The sequence below is a fragment of the Mustela nivalis genome, assembly GCF_964662115.1.
Source record: "Mustela nivalis genome assembly, chromosome: 16".
In the NCBI taxonomy this organism is placed as follows: Eukaryota; Metazoa; Chordata; class Mammalia; order Carnivora; family Mustelidae; genus Mustela; species Mustela nivalis.
This window is the reverse complement of record NC_139035.1, coordinates 65,771,571-65,786,904: the sequence shown is the minus strand read 5'-3', so window position 1 is coordinate 65,786,904 and position 15,334 is coordinate 65,771,571. Positions and strand designations below refer to the sequence as shown.

At 40.7% G+C, this 15,334-nt stretch overlaps 1 protein-coding gene across 2 annotated transcripts; it reads left to right on the top strand.

Moving 5' to 3' along the window:
- Positions 1-10,307: 10,307 nt before the first annotated feature.
- On the top strand, positions 10,308-13,813 carry LOC309850022 (T-cell surface glycoprotein CD1a-like). Of its 2 annotated transcripts, none has more exons than XM_082703134.1 (6): positions 10,308-10,462; positions 11,014-11,277; positions 11,956-12,234; positions 12,429-12,707; positions 13,041-13,131; positions 13,277-13,813. In XM_082703134.1, exons 1-6 carry the CDS (start codon positions 10,402-10,404, stop codon positions 13,320-13,322), a joined length of 1,020 nt encoding a protein of 339 aa, XP_082559260.1. In that variant the 5' UTR covers positions 10,308-10,401; the 3' UTR covers positions 13,323-13,813. The 2 variants fall into 2 exon arrangements, 1 of the variants encoding a protein (XP_082559260.1); XR_014304017.1 differs by having other exon boundaries at positions 10,322-10,462; positions 12,429-12,661.
- The last annotated feature ends 1,521 nt before the right edge of the window (positions 13,814-15,334 follow it).

Here is a 15,334-nt window from a genome sequence, read left to right as displayed (position 1 = left end):
AAGACTTTACCCCAGACAACCAATATGAGTCCCTTACATGCCAGGTCACTAATGTTTGGAGGTTTAATGCCTGGAATTTAACACAGGGGTCACTCTGCTGCCTGGTGGGTAGAAGTTCAGATAGGGTGAAGGGAGGGATCTCAGGGACACCTGAAATATATCAAGGGAGAATTTTCACTCTTCTGGGAGTGCTCCCTGATAGCAGTGGTAGGGAATCCCTTTTCTATGGATGGAGGGTGGGCTGGTGCTTTTCCCCTTCCCTGCCTCTAACTAACTAACATAAACTAAACTCAGAAAGCGGAAGAGTGTCAGGAGTGGAGGCCTATACTGTTTGCACCCATCCCACCCCTTATGTTCTGCAAGTGCTTCTCTTTCTTGGACAAGTGTGCCTGAGAACCAGAGCAGTAAGCTCCTCCCCCAGAAGATTAGCAGAAATCTCCACACTCACCCACCTCAACTGCACATAGAGTTCTGCAAAACTTCAGTTCTAGTGAATAACATCAGGTCTCATTTAACAAGCAGACCAGAACACACAGAATTAAAACTCACTACACATTGGATAAAGTCCAAACATTGCTCCCCTACTGTTAAGGATATCCTCTGCAGATGACTGACTTGAGGGGAAGAATAGTCAAAACACAGTAGCGGAGTACACATAACACATACCAGAGACACTCTGTGAAGCAACAGGCCCTGTACAGTATATGATATCTTCTTCATAAGGCCATTGCTCCAAAAAGCAAGAAACATAACAGGATTTTATAAAACACAGAAGAAAAGACAGAGACCTAGACAAAATACCAAGATGGAGAAATTCATCCCAAAAGAAAGAACAAGAAAAGGTCACAGTCAGGGACTAATTGAAACAGATAAGTAATATGCCTGATCTAGAATTCAAAGCAACAAATATAGGGATACTAACTGTACTTGGAAAATCATAGAAGACACCCTGTGTCCCTTACAGCAGAGATAAAAGACCTAAAAACCAATCAGGTCAAAAAATGCTGTAACAAGATGTGAAACCAAATGGATGTAATGACCACGAAGAATGAAGAAGTGATATGGAAGACAGAACTATGGAAAATAATGAAGCTGAAAAGAAGAGGGCAGGAAAAATATTGGATCATAACTTAGGGACCTCAGTGACATCATAAAGTGTAAAAAACATTCATATCTTAAGAATCCAAGAAGAAGAGAGGAAAAAGGAGGCAGAAGTTTTATTTGAGCAAATTATAGCTGAAAACTTCCCTGGGGAATGATATAGACATCCAAATCCAGGAGGCACAGAGAATTTACAACTAAATCAACAAAAGCAGGCCAACACCAAGACATATCATAGTTAAATAGGCAAAATATAAAGAAAAAAAATCTTAACAGCAGCAAGACAAAAGAAGTCCCTAACTTACAAGGTAGGACAAATAAAGTTAGTAGAAGATCTCTCCACAGAAGTTTGGCAGTCCAGAAGAAGTAGAATCATAAATTGAAAGTGCTGAATGGGAAAAATATGCAGCCAAGAATACTCTATCCAGCAAGGCTGGATAGAAGGAGAGATAAAGAGTTTCCCAGACAAACAAAAACTAAAGGAGTTAATGACCAACAAGCCAGCCTTGCAAGAAATATTAATGGGGACTCTTTGAGAAAGATCAAGTGTGACAAATACTAGAAAGAAATAGAGAAAACCTCCAGAAACCAGAAAAAAAAGTTATAAAATAGTACTAAATCTGTACCTATTTAATAATCATTCTGAATTTCAAATGGACTAAATGCTCTAATAAGAAGACATAGGATGTCAGAATGGATGAAAAATAAGACCCATCTATATGCTGGCATGAGGGACCCATTGTAGACCTAAAGTCACACACAGATTGAAATTGAGGGGATGGAGAACCATTTATCATACTAATGGATGTCAAAGGTAAGCTGGAGTAACCATTCTTGTATCAGACAAAGTAGATATTGTACCAAAGACTGTAACAAGAGATGAAGAAAGGCACTATATCATATAAAAGGGGTCTATCCAACAGAAGATCAAACAATTATAAATATTTATGCCTCCAATTTGGAAGTACCCAAATATGTAAATCAATTAATTACAAACATGAAAGAACTCATTAATAATACTGCAATACTAGTAGGGGACTTTAACATTTACAGCAATAGACAGATCTCCTAAGTAGAGTATCAACAAGGAAACAATGGCTTTGAAAGACACACTGGACTAGATAAACTTAATATTCAGAACATTTTATATGAAGCAGCAGAATACACTTTTCAATTTTTTTCAAGTGCACATGGGGCATTTTCCAGAATAGACCACATAATGAGTCACAAATCAGACCTTTATATGTACAAAAAGATTGAGATCACATGACAGCTATTTTCTGACCACAACACTATGAAACTTGATGTCAGTCACAAGAAAAAATTTGAGAAGACCAAAAATACGTGGAGATTAAAGAACATCCTACTAAAGAATAAATGGATCAGCCAGGAAATTAAAGAAGAAATAAAACAATACATGAAAACAAATGAAATGAGAAAATGATTGTCCAAAACTTTGGGATGCAGCAAAGTGGACATAAGGAAGAAGTATATAGCAATACAGGCCTACCTGAAGAAGTGAGAAAGACTCAAATACATAATATTACCTTAGACCTAAAGGGCTAGAAAAGGAATGGCAAATAAAGCCTAAAGTCAGCAGAAGTAGGGGATAATAATAATTAGGGGAGAAGTAAACGATACAGAAACAACAAATAACAGTAGAACAGATCATAGAAACCAGAAGCAGGATCTTTGAAAGAATTGTAAAATTGATAACCCCCAGCCAGAATTATCAAAAAGAAAAGAGAAAGGAACCAAATAAACAAAATAATAAATGAAAGTGGAGAGATCACAAAATATAAACAATTTTAAGAGAATATTATGAAAAACTATATGCCAACAAATGGGGCAATTCTGGAAGAAATGGGTGAATTCCTAGAAAAGTACACATTACAAAATATGAAACAGGGTGAAATGGAAAAATTTAACCTACCAATAACTAGCAAAGAAATTGAATCAGTAATCAAAAATCTCCCTATAAGGAAAAGCCTAGCACTAGCTGGCTTTCCAGTGGAATTGTATCAAATATGTAAAGAAGAGTTAATAACTGTTCTTTTCAAACCCTTCCAAAAAATATAAATGGAAGGAAGAATGCAAACTGATTCCATAAAGCAAGCATTACTTTGATTCCCAAACCAGAAAAAGACTCCAATTAAAAGGAGAAATAGAAGCCAACAACCCTGATGAACATAGGTGCAAATATTCTCAACAATAGATGAGCAAATTGAATCTAATAGTCCTTTAAAAGAATCATTCACCACAATTAAGTGAGAGCTATTCCTGGATAGCAGGGGTGGTTCAATATTCCCAAATCAATCAACATGATACACCATATTAATAAAAGAAAGGGTAGGAAACATATGACCTCTGTAGATGCAGAAAAAAAAAATTTGAGAAAATACAGTACCATTTCTTGATTAAAAAAAAAAAACTCAAGAAAGTAGAGATAGAAGGAACATACCTAAACATCATAAAGACCATATGAAAGACTTATAGCTAAAATCATCATCAATGGCAAAAAAAAAACTGACAGCATTTCCTCTATGGTCAGGAACGAGACAGGAGTATTCACTCTTGCCATTTTTACTTAACATAGCACTGGAAGTACTTAGCCTCACCAATACATAACAACAATAAGCAGAAGACATCTAAATTAAAGGAAGAAGTCAATCTTGCACTATTCACAGACTACATGATATTCTATAGAGAAAATCTGAAAGACTTCACTAAAAATTTATTAGAACGATATATGAATTCAGTAAAGTCACAGGATACAAAAATCAATGTACAGAAATCTGTTGCATTTCTACAGACCAGTAATGAAATAACAGAAAGAGAAATCAAGGAATCCATCCTATTTACAACTGAACCAGACCCACTAAGGTATATAGGAATAAGCCTAATCAAGGAAGTAAAAGCCCTGGGCTCTGATAACAATAGAACAGTGATGAAGAAATTGAAGAAGACATAAAGAAATGGAAAAATGTTCCATGCTCATGAACTGGAAGAACAAATATTGTTAAAATGCCTATACAATCCAAAGCAATCTACACATTTAATGCAATCCCTATCAAAATGCCACCAATATTTTTCATACAACTAAAGCAAACAAACTGAAAATTTGTATGGAATTAGAAAAGCTGTGAATAGTCAATGCAATTTTGAAAGAAATAATAATAAAAAATATAAAATATTTTTTAAATATATAATTTATATCTTAAAAATATAAAAAATTAAAAAAGCAAAGTTTAAGACATCGCAATTCTGGAATTCAAGCTGTATTACAAAGCTGTAGTCATCAAGATGGTAAGGTACTGGCAAGAAAAGCAGATACATAGGTCAATGGAACAGAATAGAGAGCCCAGAAATGGACCCTCATCTCTAGGGTCAACTAATCTTTGAGAAAACAGGAAAGATTATCCAGTGGAAAAAGACTGAATCTTCAACATACGGTGTTGGGAAAACTAGACAGCAACATACAGAAGAATGAAAATGTACCACTTTCTTACACTATACTCAAAAATAAATTCAAAATGGATGAAAGACCTAAATATGAGATTGGAAACCATGAAACCCTAGAGGAGAAAACAAGCAGCAATCACATTAATATGGGCCGTAGAAACTTCTTACTAGATAGGTCCCCTGAGTCAAGGGAAAGAACAGAAAAATAAAATATTGGGTCTTGATGAAGTCCCAAATGTTCATTTTCACTTTTGTTTCCTTTGCTTTTGGAGACATATCTTGAAAGAAGTTTCTGTGGCCAATGTTGAAGAGGTTACTGCCTAAGTTCTCCTCTAGGATTTTGATAGGTTCCTGCCTCACATTGAGGTCTTTTATCCATTTTGAGTTTATTGTGTGTATGGTGTAAGAGAATGGCCAAGTTTCATTCTTCTACACATAGCTGTCCAATTTTCCCAGCACTATTTATTGAAGAGACTTTTTTTCCACTGTGCATTATTTCCTGTTTTGTTGAAGATTAGTTGACCATACAGTTGCAGGTCCATATCCAGGCTATCTACTCTGTTCCACTGGTCTATGTGTCTGGTTTTGTACCAGTACCATGCTGTCTTGGTGATCACAGCTTTGTAGTAAAGTTTGAGGTCAGGCAACGTGATGCTCCAAGTTTTGGTTTTCATTCTCAAAATTTCCTTAACAATTTGGGGTCTCTTCTGGTTCCATACAAATTTTAGGATTGTTTCTTCCAACACTTTGAAAAATGCCAGTGGATCATTATCAAGATCAAAAGCATCTGCACAACAAAGAAAATAGTCAACAAACAAAGAAGCAACCCATGGAATGGGAGATGATATTTGCAAATGACACTTCAGACAAAGGGCTGATATCCGAGATCTATAAAGAACTCCTCAACTCACCCTCAAAAAGCAGATAATCATGTAAAAAAATGGGCAGAAGACATGAACAGACACTTCTCCAAAGAAGACTTACAAATGGCTAACAGACACATGGAAAAATGTTCATCATCATTAGCCATCAGGGAGATTCAAATCAAAACTACATTGAGATACCACCCTACACCAGTTAGAATGGCCAAAATTAACAAGACAGTAAACAACAAGTGTTGGAGACAATGTGGAGAAAGGGGAACTCTCTTACACTCTTGGTGGAAATGCAAGTTGGTGCATCCACTTTGGAAAACAGTGTGCAGATTCCTTCAGAAATTAAAAATAGAGCTACCCTATGACTCTGCAATTGCACTACTAGGTATTTACCCCAAAGATACAGATTTAGTGAAAAGAAGGGCCATATGTACCTCAATGTTCATAGCAGCAATGACCACAGTTGCCAAACTATGGAAAGAGCCAAGATGCCCTTTAACAGATGAATGGATAAAGAAGGTATGGTCCATATATACAATGGAGTATTATACCTCCATCAGAAAGGATGAATACCCGACTTTTAATTTTTTTAAAAATTTTTCAGCATAACAGTATTCATTATTTTTGCACCACACCCAGTGCTCCATGCAATCCATGCCCTCTCCAATACCCACCACCTGGTTCCCCCAACCTCCCACCCCCCATCCCTTCAAAACCCTCATATTGTTTTTCAGAGTCCATAGTCTCTCATGGTTCACATCCCCTTCCAATTTCCCTCAACTCCCTTCTCCTCTCCATCTCCCCTTGTCCTCCATGCTATTTGTTATGCTCCAGAAATAATTGAAACCATATGATAATTGACTCTCTCTGCTTGACTTATTTCACTCAGCATAATCTCTTCCAGTCCCGTCCATGTGGAATACCCAACTTTTGAATCAACATGGATGGGATTGGAGGAAATTATGCTGGGTGAAATAAATCAAGCAGAGAGAGTCAGTTATCATAGGGTTTCACTAATTTGTGGATCAAAAGTAGTAACATGGAGGACACTGGGTGAAGGAGAAGAGAAGTGAGTTGGGCGAAATCAGAAGGGGAGATGAACCATGAGAGACTGCGATCTCTGAGAAACTAACTGAGGGTTTTGGGAGGGTTGGGAGAACCTGGTGGTGGGTATTAAGAAGGGCATGTATTGCATGGAGCCCTGGGTGTGGTGTCTAAACAATGAATATTGGAACACTGAAAAAATAAAATAAAATAAAATAAAATAAAATAAAATAAAATAAAATAAAATAAAATAAATAAAGCATTTTATCATCATCAAGATAAAAACCTTCAGCATAGTGGAAAGAACAATAAGAAAAAGGCTGCCTTTGGAATGGAAGAAGATATTTGAAAAATGACATATCTGATAAAGCGTTAGTATCCAAAATCTATGAAGAACTTGTCAAAATCAACACCAATAACACTAGTGACCCAGTTAAGAAATGGACAGAAGACATGAGTAGACATTCTTCTGAAGAAGACATGTAGATGGCCAAGAGTCACATGAAAATATGCTCAACATGAATGATCATCAGTGAAATACAAATAAAAAGTGCAATGAAATATCATCTCACATCTGTCAGAATGGCTAAAATTAACAGCACAGGAAACATCAGATATTGGTGAGGATGTGGAAAAACGAGGCACTGTTCTTGCACTGTTGATGAGAATGAAAACTGGTGTAGCCGCTCTGGAAAACGGTATAGATGTCTTCAAAAGGTTAAAAATAGAACTTATCCCATAACTCAACAATTGCACTACTAGGTGTTTACCCAAAAGATACAAAATACTAATTTAAAGGGACATAAGCACCCCAAGGTTTAGAGCAGCATTTATTGACAATAGCCAAATTGTGGAAAGAGACCAAATGTCTGTCGACTGATGAATTAATATAGAAGATGTAGCATATATATACACGATGGAAGATTATTCAGCCAAAATAAGGAATGAAATTTTGTCATTTGACACAAGATGGATGGAACTTGAGGGTATTATGCTAAGCACAGTAGGTCAGTCAGAGAAAGACAAATACCATATTTCATTCATATGTGAATTTAAGAAATGAAACAGGTGAACATAAGGGGGAAAAAGAGAGAGGTAAACCATAAAAGAGACTCTGAAAGATAGAGAACAAACTGAGGATGGACGGAGGGATGTGGGTGGGGATGGGTTAGATGGGGGATGGGCATTAAGGAGAGCACTTGTGATGAGCACTGGGTCTGATAGGTAGGTGATGAATTACTGAATTCCACACTTGAAACTAATGTTCACGGTAAGTTAACTAACTGGAACTTGAATAAAAAATTTTAAAAATGAAAAATGAAAGGAAAGAAGAGGGTGAGGATGTGAAGTGTGTAGCTGTGTTAATTGGCCTCATTGTGGGCATCATGTCTCCATGTACACATACACTAAAACATCAAGTGGTTACTTTGTTTTATATTTTTAGAAAGAAAACAGAGTTTATTGCCCAGCAATGAAAAGTATTCAAACATGTGATGAATGCTACATAAAATATTAATTTTCATGATTTGCTTCAATAAAAGTTTTCTTGACCAATTCTGCATTTTCCTTCTGAAATGCGGTGTGCCCTCATTAGAGGCACTGCAGGGAAGGACGTGGGTATTCATCTGCAGCTCCCTGCAGGCTCCATGTGTACCAGGCTCCTGTGGGTCTTCAGACCATCCTCTCTGAGAAGTTGTTGAAGGACTTTCTTCAGGAAGACCTTCATTCATGTCATGTCACAGGCTCTATTGCACCTGTTAGAGCCCTCGAGGACTCACATGGCCCATGTTGCCTCCCAACCTTCCTTCCTGGGAGGCTGGAAAGTTGCACACTGTCCATAGGTCCAATGTTCATCTATCATCATATATCAGTGAAGCAGAAAGTAGTAGCAACAACAAAATCAAGGCATCAGAAAAGCAAAGGCAGGCACATAGACCCACGGAAGGGGCTGGATCCCCAGTGACCCTGGGCTCCCCAGTTCCATCAGCCAATACACTCCCCACATGACTTCAGCCCAACAAGGTGCATTTCTATCCTTTGTGACTGGTAGCTCCCCTGTGACAGCGGTGGATGTGGCCCCTGGGGGATACTGGCTAATGTCTCTCTTGTTTGCAAGTTTCCTCCTCACTTCGCTCTTCCTGTCCTTTGATTCTTGAAAGTATTCTTCTATTTTTTTTTTCTTGCCTGTTTGCTTTTTATTATTTTTTTTTTCCATGTGTTCTCATCTTGTGACACTTCCCCTGTCTTGTGTGTTGACTCTGACATCTGGAGCAATTCCTGTCATGGCTGTTTTCATGGATATGTAACAAACCACTGGTCAGGAATCCAGGTGCTGGGTCTGCTGCTGCTTAGTGACTGGCAAATATTTATACTCCAGGGTTTTCCTACCAATGAGAGGACAAGTTGCCTCAGCATGTAATAAATCAGAAAGTGTCATGCCAATGGCAGTTAAGTACTCAAAATGCAAGAAATCTTCCATAGAATTCTTCTTGACATAGTCATCCATCCATTCATTCATTTCATCATATATTTAGCTTTTCCTATTTGTCTGGTAAACATATCCTGAGAGTGGTTCCAACAGACATGAGAAGCAGCTCTGTGTGCAGACATGTAAGATATTAGGAATCATCTCTTCCTGCAAGCTCTTTCCTTTGTCATGTCACATTTAATTACCCAGAGTCAAACTTCAGAACTGTTCAATAAGGAAAGTCAACCACATATATGTGAATATCTAATTGGCTTTATTAAATGATCCATGAATCAGGAGACTTCCCATCTGACATGCGGAGGTTCTTTCAAATGAGTTGTACAAAATGGAAGGTTTTTTTTAAAAGAAAGTTGGGACCAGGGAGTTAGTAGTAAAAGGGTATTTTTCCAGGAGTGAGGCCTGTTTTCTTAGAGAAAAGCAAGAGGTGTAATCATACATATGACCTCATCTGTCTGTTGGGAATGGAGAGGACCCAGGTGATGGACTCACTGGTACTGAGGGAAAGAAAAGTTTCCTGCCTGCCTGGTTAAGGCTGAATTTCTAAGAGAGGTTGAAACTGTATTTCGATTGGATTTGAAACCTCAGTATGAAGCCCCAGTGTGGGAACTGGGTCTACAAGACACCATTTTTGGGGCCTGTGATTTTCTTTTTCTAAAGAGGAAGAGCCTCATGGGGACGTATTTCAGACTTCTGCCCCTCCCTCAGCAGAGCAGCTCTTGGTATCCTGCTGGCTAGCCTGCTTGGGACAGAGAGTGGGGCACTAGCTCTGTTCTGGTTCAGTCTCATCTGCAGCCGGGCACTTGTGTTTCAGTTTTGGGGACTGGACATTCTAATCATTCCTGCCCTTTTCTCAGCAGGTGGAATCCTGCTACCTGCCAGATGGGATGCAGCCAGGTTCTTCAATCACTTAATAATACCGATTAGATCGTCGAATTTACCTGGTTGATTTTGTTTTTTAGGAAAAGCAGTGAGATGTCAGAGGTGCGAATGAGCTGGGGTGGGGGCAAGACAAGGAAGGAAATACAGAAGTGTCACAGGGCAGGAGGGACAGAGTAACAGTAGGTCCAGGGCTGGGAGCTGGGAGCCATGTGTTTTCATGGTTTACTCTCTGAATGAGAAGGAAAGGTTGGGATGACTTTTCCAAGCCACACAAGATTTTTTTCCCATAGCAACTGAAATAGGGAACAGGGAGCAGATGGAAGCCAATGGCAGGGAAAAGCTGGATGCTTGAGAGAAGGGTCAGAGCAGGAAGGGAAGTGAGAGTCTGTGTAGGTCTCCAGGGTGGGGGGAGGAGCACATTTGCATTTTAGCAGAGACTCAGGAAAGCTTGTGTGTGGAGAAGGAAGTCAGAAGAGAGGTGCGGTGTGTGGGGTAGGTTTGTTAGAACTGTCAAAGACTGACTTTGTAAGACACAGAACATCTGCAAATACAATGCTCTTCCTGCAACTTGTGTTGCTGGTGGTTCTCCTCTCAGGTGGTGACAATGAAAACGGTGAGCACTCTGACCCTGCCCACTGGGTGCCTGTGTGTGTGTGTGTGTGCGCGTGCGTGTGTGCATATGCTTGTATGTCTATGTGTGTGTTTTAATATGTGAATGTGTGTGTGTGTACATATGTGCATGTGTGAATATGTGTCTCTGTATCTGTATACTTTAGTGCATGTGTGTCTTTGCATGTTCATTTAAGAGTGTGTAAATGTGTGTATGTTTTTTATGGTTGTGCAGGGGTTTTGTGCATGTGTGAATCTGTGGTGCATGTGTGTACGTGTATGTGTGTGTGTGTGCACTTGTGGTGTGGGTTCCCCAGCACATACGTGAGAAAGGAGCATGTCAGCCTGGTTCCTTTCTGAACTCCCTGACACCAGGGCCCTGTGCTATCCTCAAGGATGGATACAAAGCTCAGGGCTCGGGGGCAGCACATCTATCCTGAGACAGCTATGGCTTCCCTGTCATCTGGATTTTGGTTCTCTTCTCTGGCACCTTCTGCATTTTCTGTCCTTCCCAAAGTCTTCCTTCTCCTTAGTTTATCTGTCCTTTTTTCACAGACTTCCAGGAGACCTCCTTCCAAATCATCCTGACCACATCTTTTTACAATGATTCCTGGACACAAAAACTAGGCTCAGCATGGCTGGATGAACTACAGACTCATGGCTGGGACAGTGACTCTGGCAATTTCACATGCCGATGGCCTTGGTCCAAGGGAAACTTCAGCAACAAGGAGCTGATGGAAGAGGAAAGGTCATTCCATACATTCTCCATTAGATTTCCTCTGATATTTCAGGACCATTTCAGTGAATGGCAGCTTGAATGTGAGTTCAGTTCCCTCAGTGGTGAAATGGAGTGGCAGTTGTGTGTATGTCTCCTTGAGTTCCTTCCTCCTCTAGGAAAGAGACTCCACTGGCTTCTGAACCTCATGTCTCCTCATTTTGAAACTGAATTATACCTTTTATGGGAGGAGGTAGAAGCCAGACCCTAATTCTTGAAAAGCTTCATGTCTTCTGCAATTTCTTATTGACTACAGGTTATCCTCACTTTCTCATACTTGTGTCTCCCAGGACAACCCCTCTTCCTAGCCTCCATCCAGGCACACCTGCTCCCTCACTCTGTGATTATTCCTTGAACATTTCTTTTCTCCCCATTGAATCCCATTAGTGATGTCTGTCTATGTGTTCCCTGTACCCCACAGGACTCCCTTTCCCTTGATTATTTTTACCCCAGCTCTCTCTCTGAGCCCTTCCCTATTCTCTACCCAGACCTTTCATGTCTCTTCTTCCAACATTTGCTCCTTCCTCAATATTTCTCCTCTTTCTCTGCCTCCAGCAACCGACACTTCTCCTTTGGCTGAGCCTCCTCTCAAACCAAACTTTGCTCCATTTCCCTCAATCCCCTGAACTTCTCCCTCTGCTTTCCACCCTCCTTGTCTTCCACTGATCTCATTTCATTTCTTTCACCCCCCTGTCCTGAAATTCACAGTCTCTCTTCCTCAGATCCCTTCCAGGTACAGGCAGCAAAAGGCTGTGAACTGCACTTTGGGGAACCATCAGTAGGCTTCATGAGGATTGCTTATCAAGGATCAGATCTTGTGATCTTCCAGAACAAGTCATGGTGGCCGTCTCCAAAGGGAGGAAGAAGGGCTCAGCTGGTCTCTAGACTATTCAATCAGTACCATGTGATCAATGTAAGACTACAAACACATATCAGTGACACCTGTCCCCGTTTCCTCTTGGGTCTTCTTGATGCAGGGAAGACACATCTGAAGCGACAAGGTCAGTCCTGCTCCCTTCCTCTAAGATTTCTCTACCCTGCACTCATAAATTTGGACCATTCCCTCAAATTCAGGGTGAGAAGGAGTCAAGAGAATTTGACAGTGACAACTTTCTAGAGGTAGAAAAATGCATCTGTTTAAAGTGATGTGAAGAATTAACCTCTTAGTTTGTGAATACCTGTCCTGTCTCTGCAGTGAGGCCAGAGGCCTGGCTGTCCACTGGCCCCAGTCCAGGTCCTGGCCATCTGCTGCTGGTGTGCCATGTCTCTGGCTTCTACCCAAAGCCTGTGTGGGTGATGTGGATGCGTGGTGAGCAGGAGCAACAGGGCACCCAGCGAAGTGATGTTCTGCCCCATGCTGATGGGACGTGGTATCTTCAGGTGTCCTTGGATGTGAAAGCCATGGAGGCTTCTGGCGTGTCATGCTTGGTGAGACACAGCAGTCTAGGAGGCCAGGACATGGTCCTTTACTGGGGTGAGAAAGAGCTGGGACCCAGCTGGGAAGGGGGATGGGTATTTCTCTAGAAGAGCAGGAGAACCAGAAGAAAAATTGGGGTTGCTAGGGACTCCGTTCCAGAAAGGAAAAAAATGAGTAATCCAAGAAATGGAAGGGCTGAGGGTGAGAGTCCTGTAAATGTGGGTGGTGCAAAGGGTTGGTGAAGGGTCCATCTCTGCGGAGGGATGGAAGAAGAGAGAGGAAGAAGGGCAGTTGGTGAGGCAGAGGGTGGCAGGACCAAAGAGGACCAGGGAGGTACAGTCCAACCCTGGATGACTGGGAAATGACACAATCTCTGCACCAAACCCACAGAGAAGCATCAACCCATAGGCTTGGTCTTCCTGGAAGTGATAGTGCCCCTGGTGCTTCTGGGAGTTCTCACCTTGTGGCTCTGGAAACACAGGTAAATCTATGGAGTCTTCCTGGTCTTTCTCAGGTGGCTCCCCACCTTTCAGTCTGTCCTCACTCCTCCTGCTCCTGTTGTCATCCCCACCATGTATTCCTCACCTCCACCTGCTGCAAAATGACTCCTTTTCTGTTCCTCCTAGGAAAACTCACTGGAGACCTCAATGCACTGGCCTCCCACTGGAATGAGAAATCAACAGCCCAGGGACCAGGATATACTTAAACCCAGCTCAGCAGTGATGTCTTTGCAACCCTTTCTGTGCAACTTTTGAGTTTCATTCGTGCTTAATGATCAGTTGACAATTTAAGCCCAGTGTAACTTAGCTGGATTTATTTTTCTGACTTGGTTTCCAACTTAATCTCAAAACTGAACTCAGAGTAAAATGAATTATGAGTGACCTCTATGGGTCACAAGAATTAGATATCACTTCCTCCAGTGAGAATTCCCTGATTCACAAGTAGATTCAGTATCCTTTGTAAGACTACCACTACCTTGACCTCCACTTTGGCTAATCTGTTCCTGTCCCCAAACCCTTGTTGGTCCCATTAGGTTCCTTTTGCTTTCTAACTCTTAGGCCTTTTGAAAACAATGTCTATGTCTTTTAAATATTTCTATCTTTGCCAAATGTCTCATTGCATGGAATATTTCCTTAATAAAAATATGTGTGATATATGCCAAATTCATAGGTTTTTATTTTCTTTTGCTTTGTGACATGATCCACATAAACCTCACAAATTCCCTGTTCTTTTTCCTGGATTCATTACATTGTTGAATTATTACCACTGCATTCATGACCCACGACTATGATTCCCAAGCCTGAGCAAGCATTATCTACACATTCATTTTGTTTGTGAATCATATGCTACTTTTTTTTTTTTTTTTTCCCTTAGGAACACCAGTCAGCCCTGTAGCTCTGGTTTCAGGACCATTTTGAACACTGAAATAACCAAGAAAGAACATGTAAATGCAGAAAATGTGGCACCAGTTGGACCATGAATAGGACACATGTTTACTGTATAGGAATTAAAACAAGAAGGCAGAGCAGCACCTGGTTCTGCCTCAGGTGAGAACACATATAGTAGGTGACACATGTCAGGCAACTCTACATGTCCATGAACAATGGTGAGCACATGTGTTTGTGGGTTACAAATCAATGTCAGTAGGTAGGTCAACCAGCACAGACAGACTTCATGAATAATGAAGATGGATCCTTTGTGACTAATCACGTTTATGGCAGTGTGAGTGGTGACATCCGTGGCTGAACTTCAGTTACTCTGTTTCATTAATTAACTCAACAAACCATTCTCAATCCCAGTGCAGCAGGGACATTCTGAGTGTCAAGTAGTGGGGAAGAAAAGGTCATCATTACTTTTGGAGCTTGAAAATTTTGCTTTCTGATTTGATTACGGTTTTTATTTTTTCTATCCAGTTAGTACAGCATCTTATTTGTGTTGATGTAGGGGAAAGGCACTTTGTTCTACTTTGTTTAGAGGGTCCCAGTGCAGGAGAGCATCCAGAGGGACCATGTGTAAACTTCCATCACTTCACATGTGGACATTTCTAGAAAATAACATTTTGTTGGGAGAGGTGGCAAAGGTGAGAAAATGGGAGGCAGGGAGAGAAAATCATGGGACTACCACAATCTCCTCACCTGGATCAGACTGTATGGCTGCTTCTCTATGTTCCAGGCCACCTATCACCCTTGCATAACTGCCATGTAATTTTTGGTTGGTTGACTCCAATATCATTGTAGCCCTGGGTTCTGATCAGCCTGAGGCCATCAGGAGAAGGCAGCCATGACCATTAGACAGGCTGAACGACTGGCAGGTAACCTCCAGTTCAGGCCAATCATCAGATAGATGCCATTTGACCTCACAAAGAGTGATAAGTTGAGTCACCTGCTCCAGTTGGCACAGGTCACACAGAGCCTGATTTTTATCACTGATAGAGAGGAATGAGACACTCTCTCTTTGCCTGGATGATCAGGTTTGGGGTATAAAAGTTGAAACAACTATTGTCTATTTTTGAGCAGCAGAGAAGCAACCCTGAAGATAAAATCTGCTTGCAAGGAGGTAGGGAAATTGTATATGTGAAATTTGCCAAGAAGGTAGATCCCAAGTGTCTCACCACAAGACACATAAAAGAAAAGTAAAAAAGGAAGAGGGTCAGGAGGGAGGAGCTCAGTTGGCAGAGTTGTAAG

What these genes read in the sequence shown, in the direction of transcription:
- LOC309850022 (XM_082703134.1), top strand. Translation starts at nt 10,402, where the DNA reads ATGCTCTTCCTGCAACTTGTGTTGCTGGTGGTTCTCCTCTCAGGTGGT. An exon ending in AGGTGGTGACAATGAAAACG is followed by an intron (nt 10,463 to 11,013) that starts GTGAGCACTCTG and finishes CTTTTTTCACAG; the next exon opens with ACTTCCAGGAGACCTCCTTC. An exon ending in GACACATCTGAAGCGACAAG is followed by an intron (nt 12,235 to 12,428) that starts GTCAGTCCTGCT and finishes CTGTCTCTGCAG; the next exon opens with TGAGGCCAGAGGCCTGGCTG.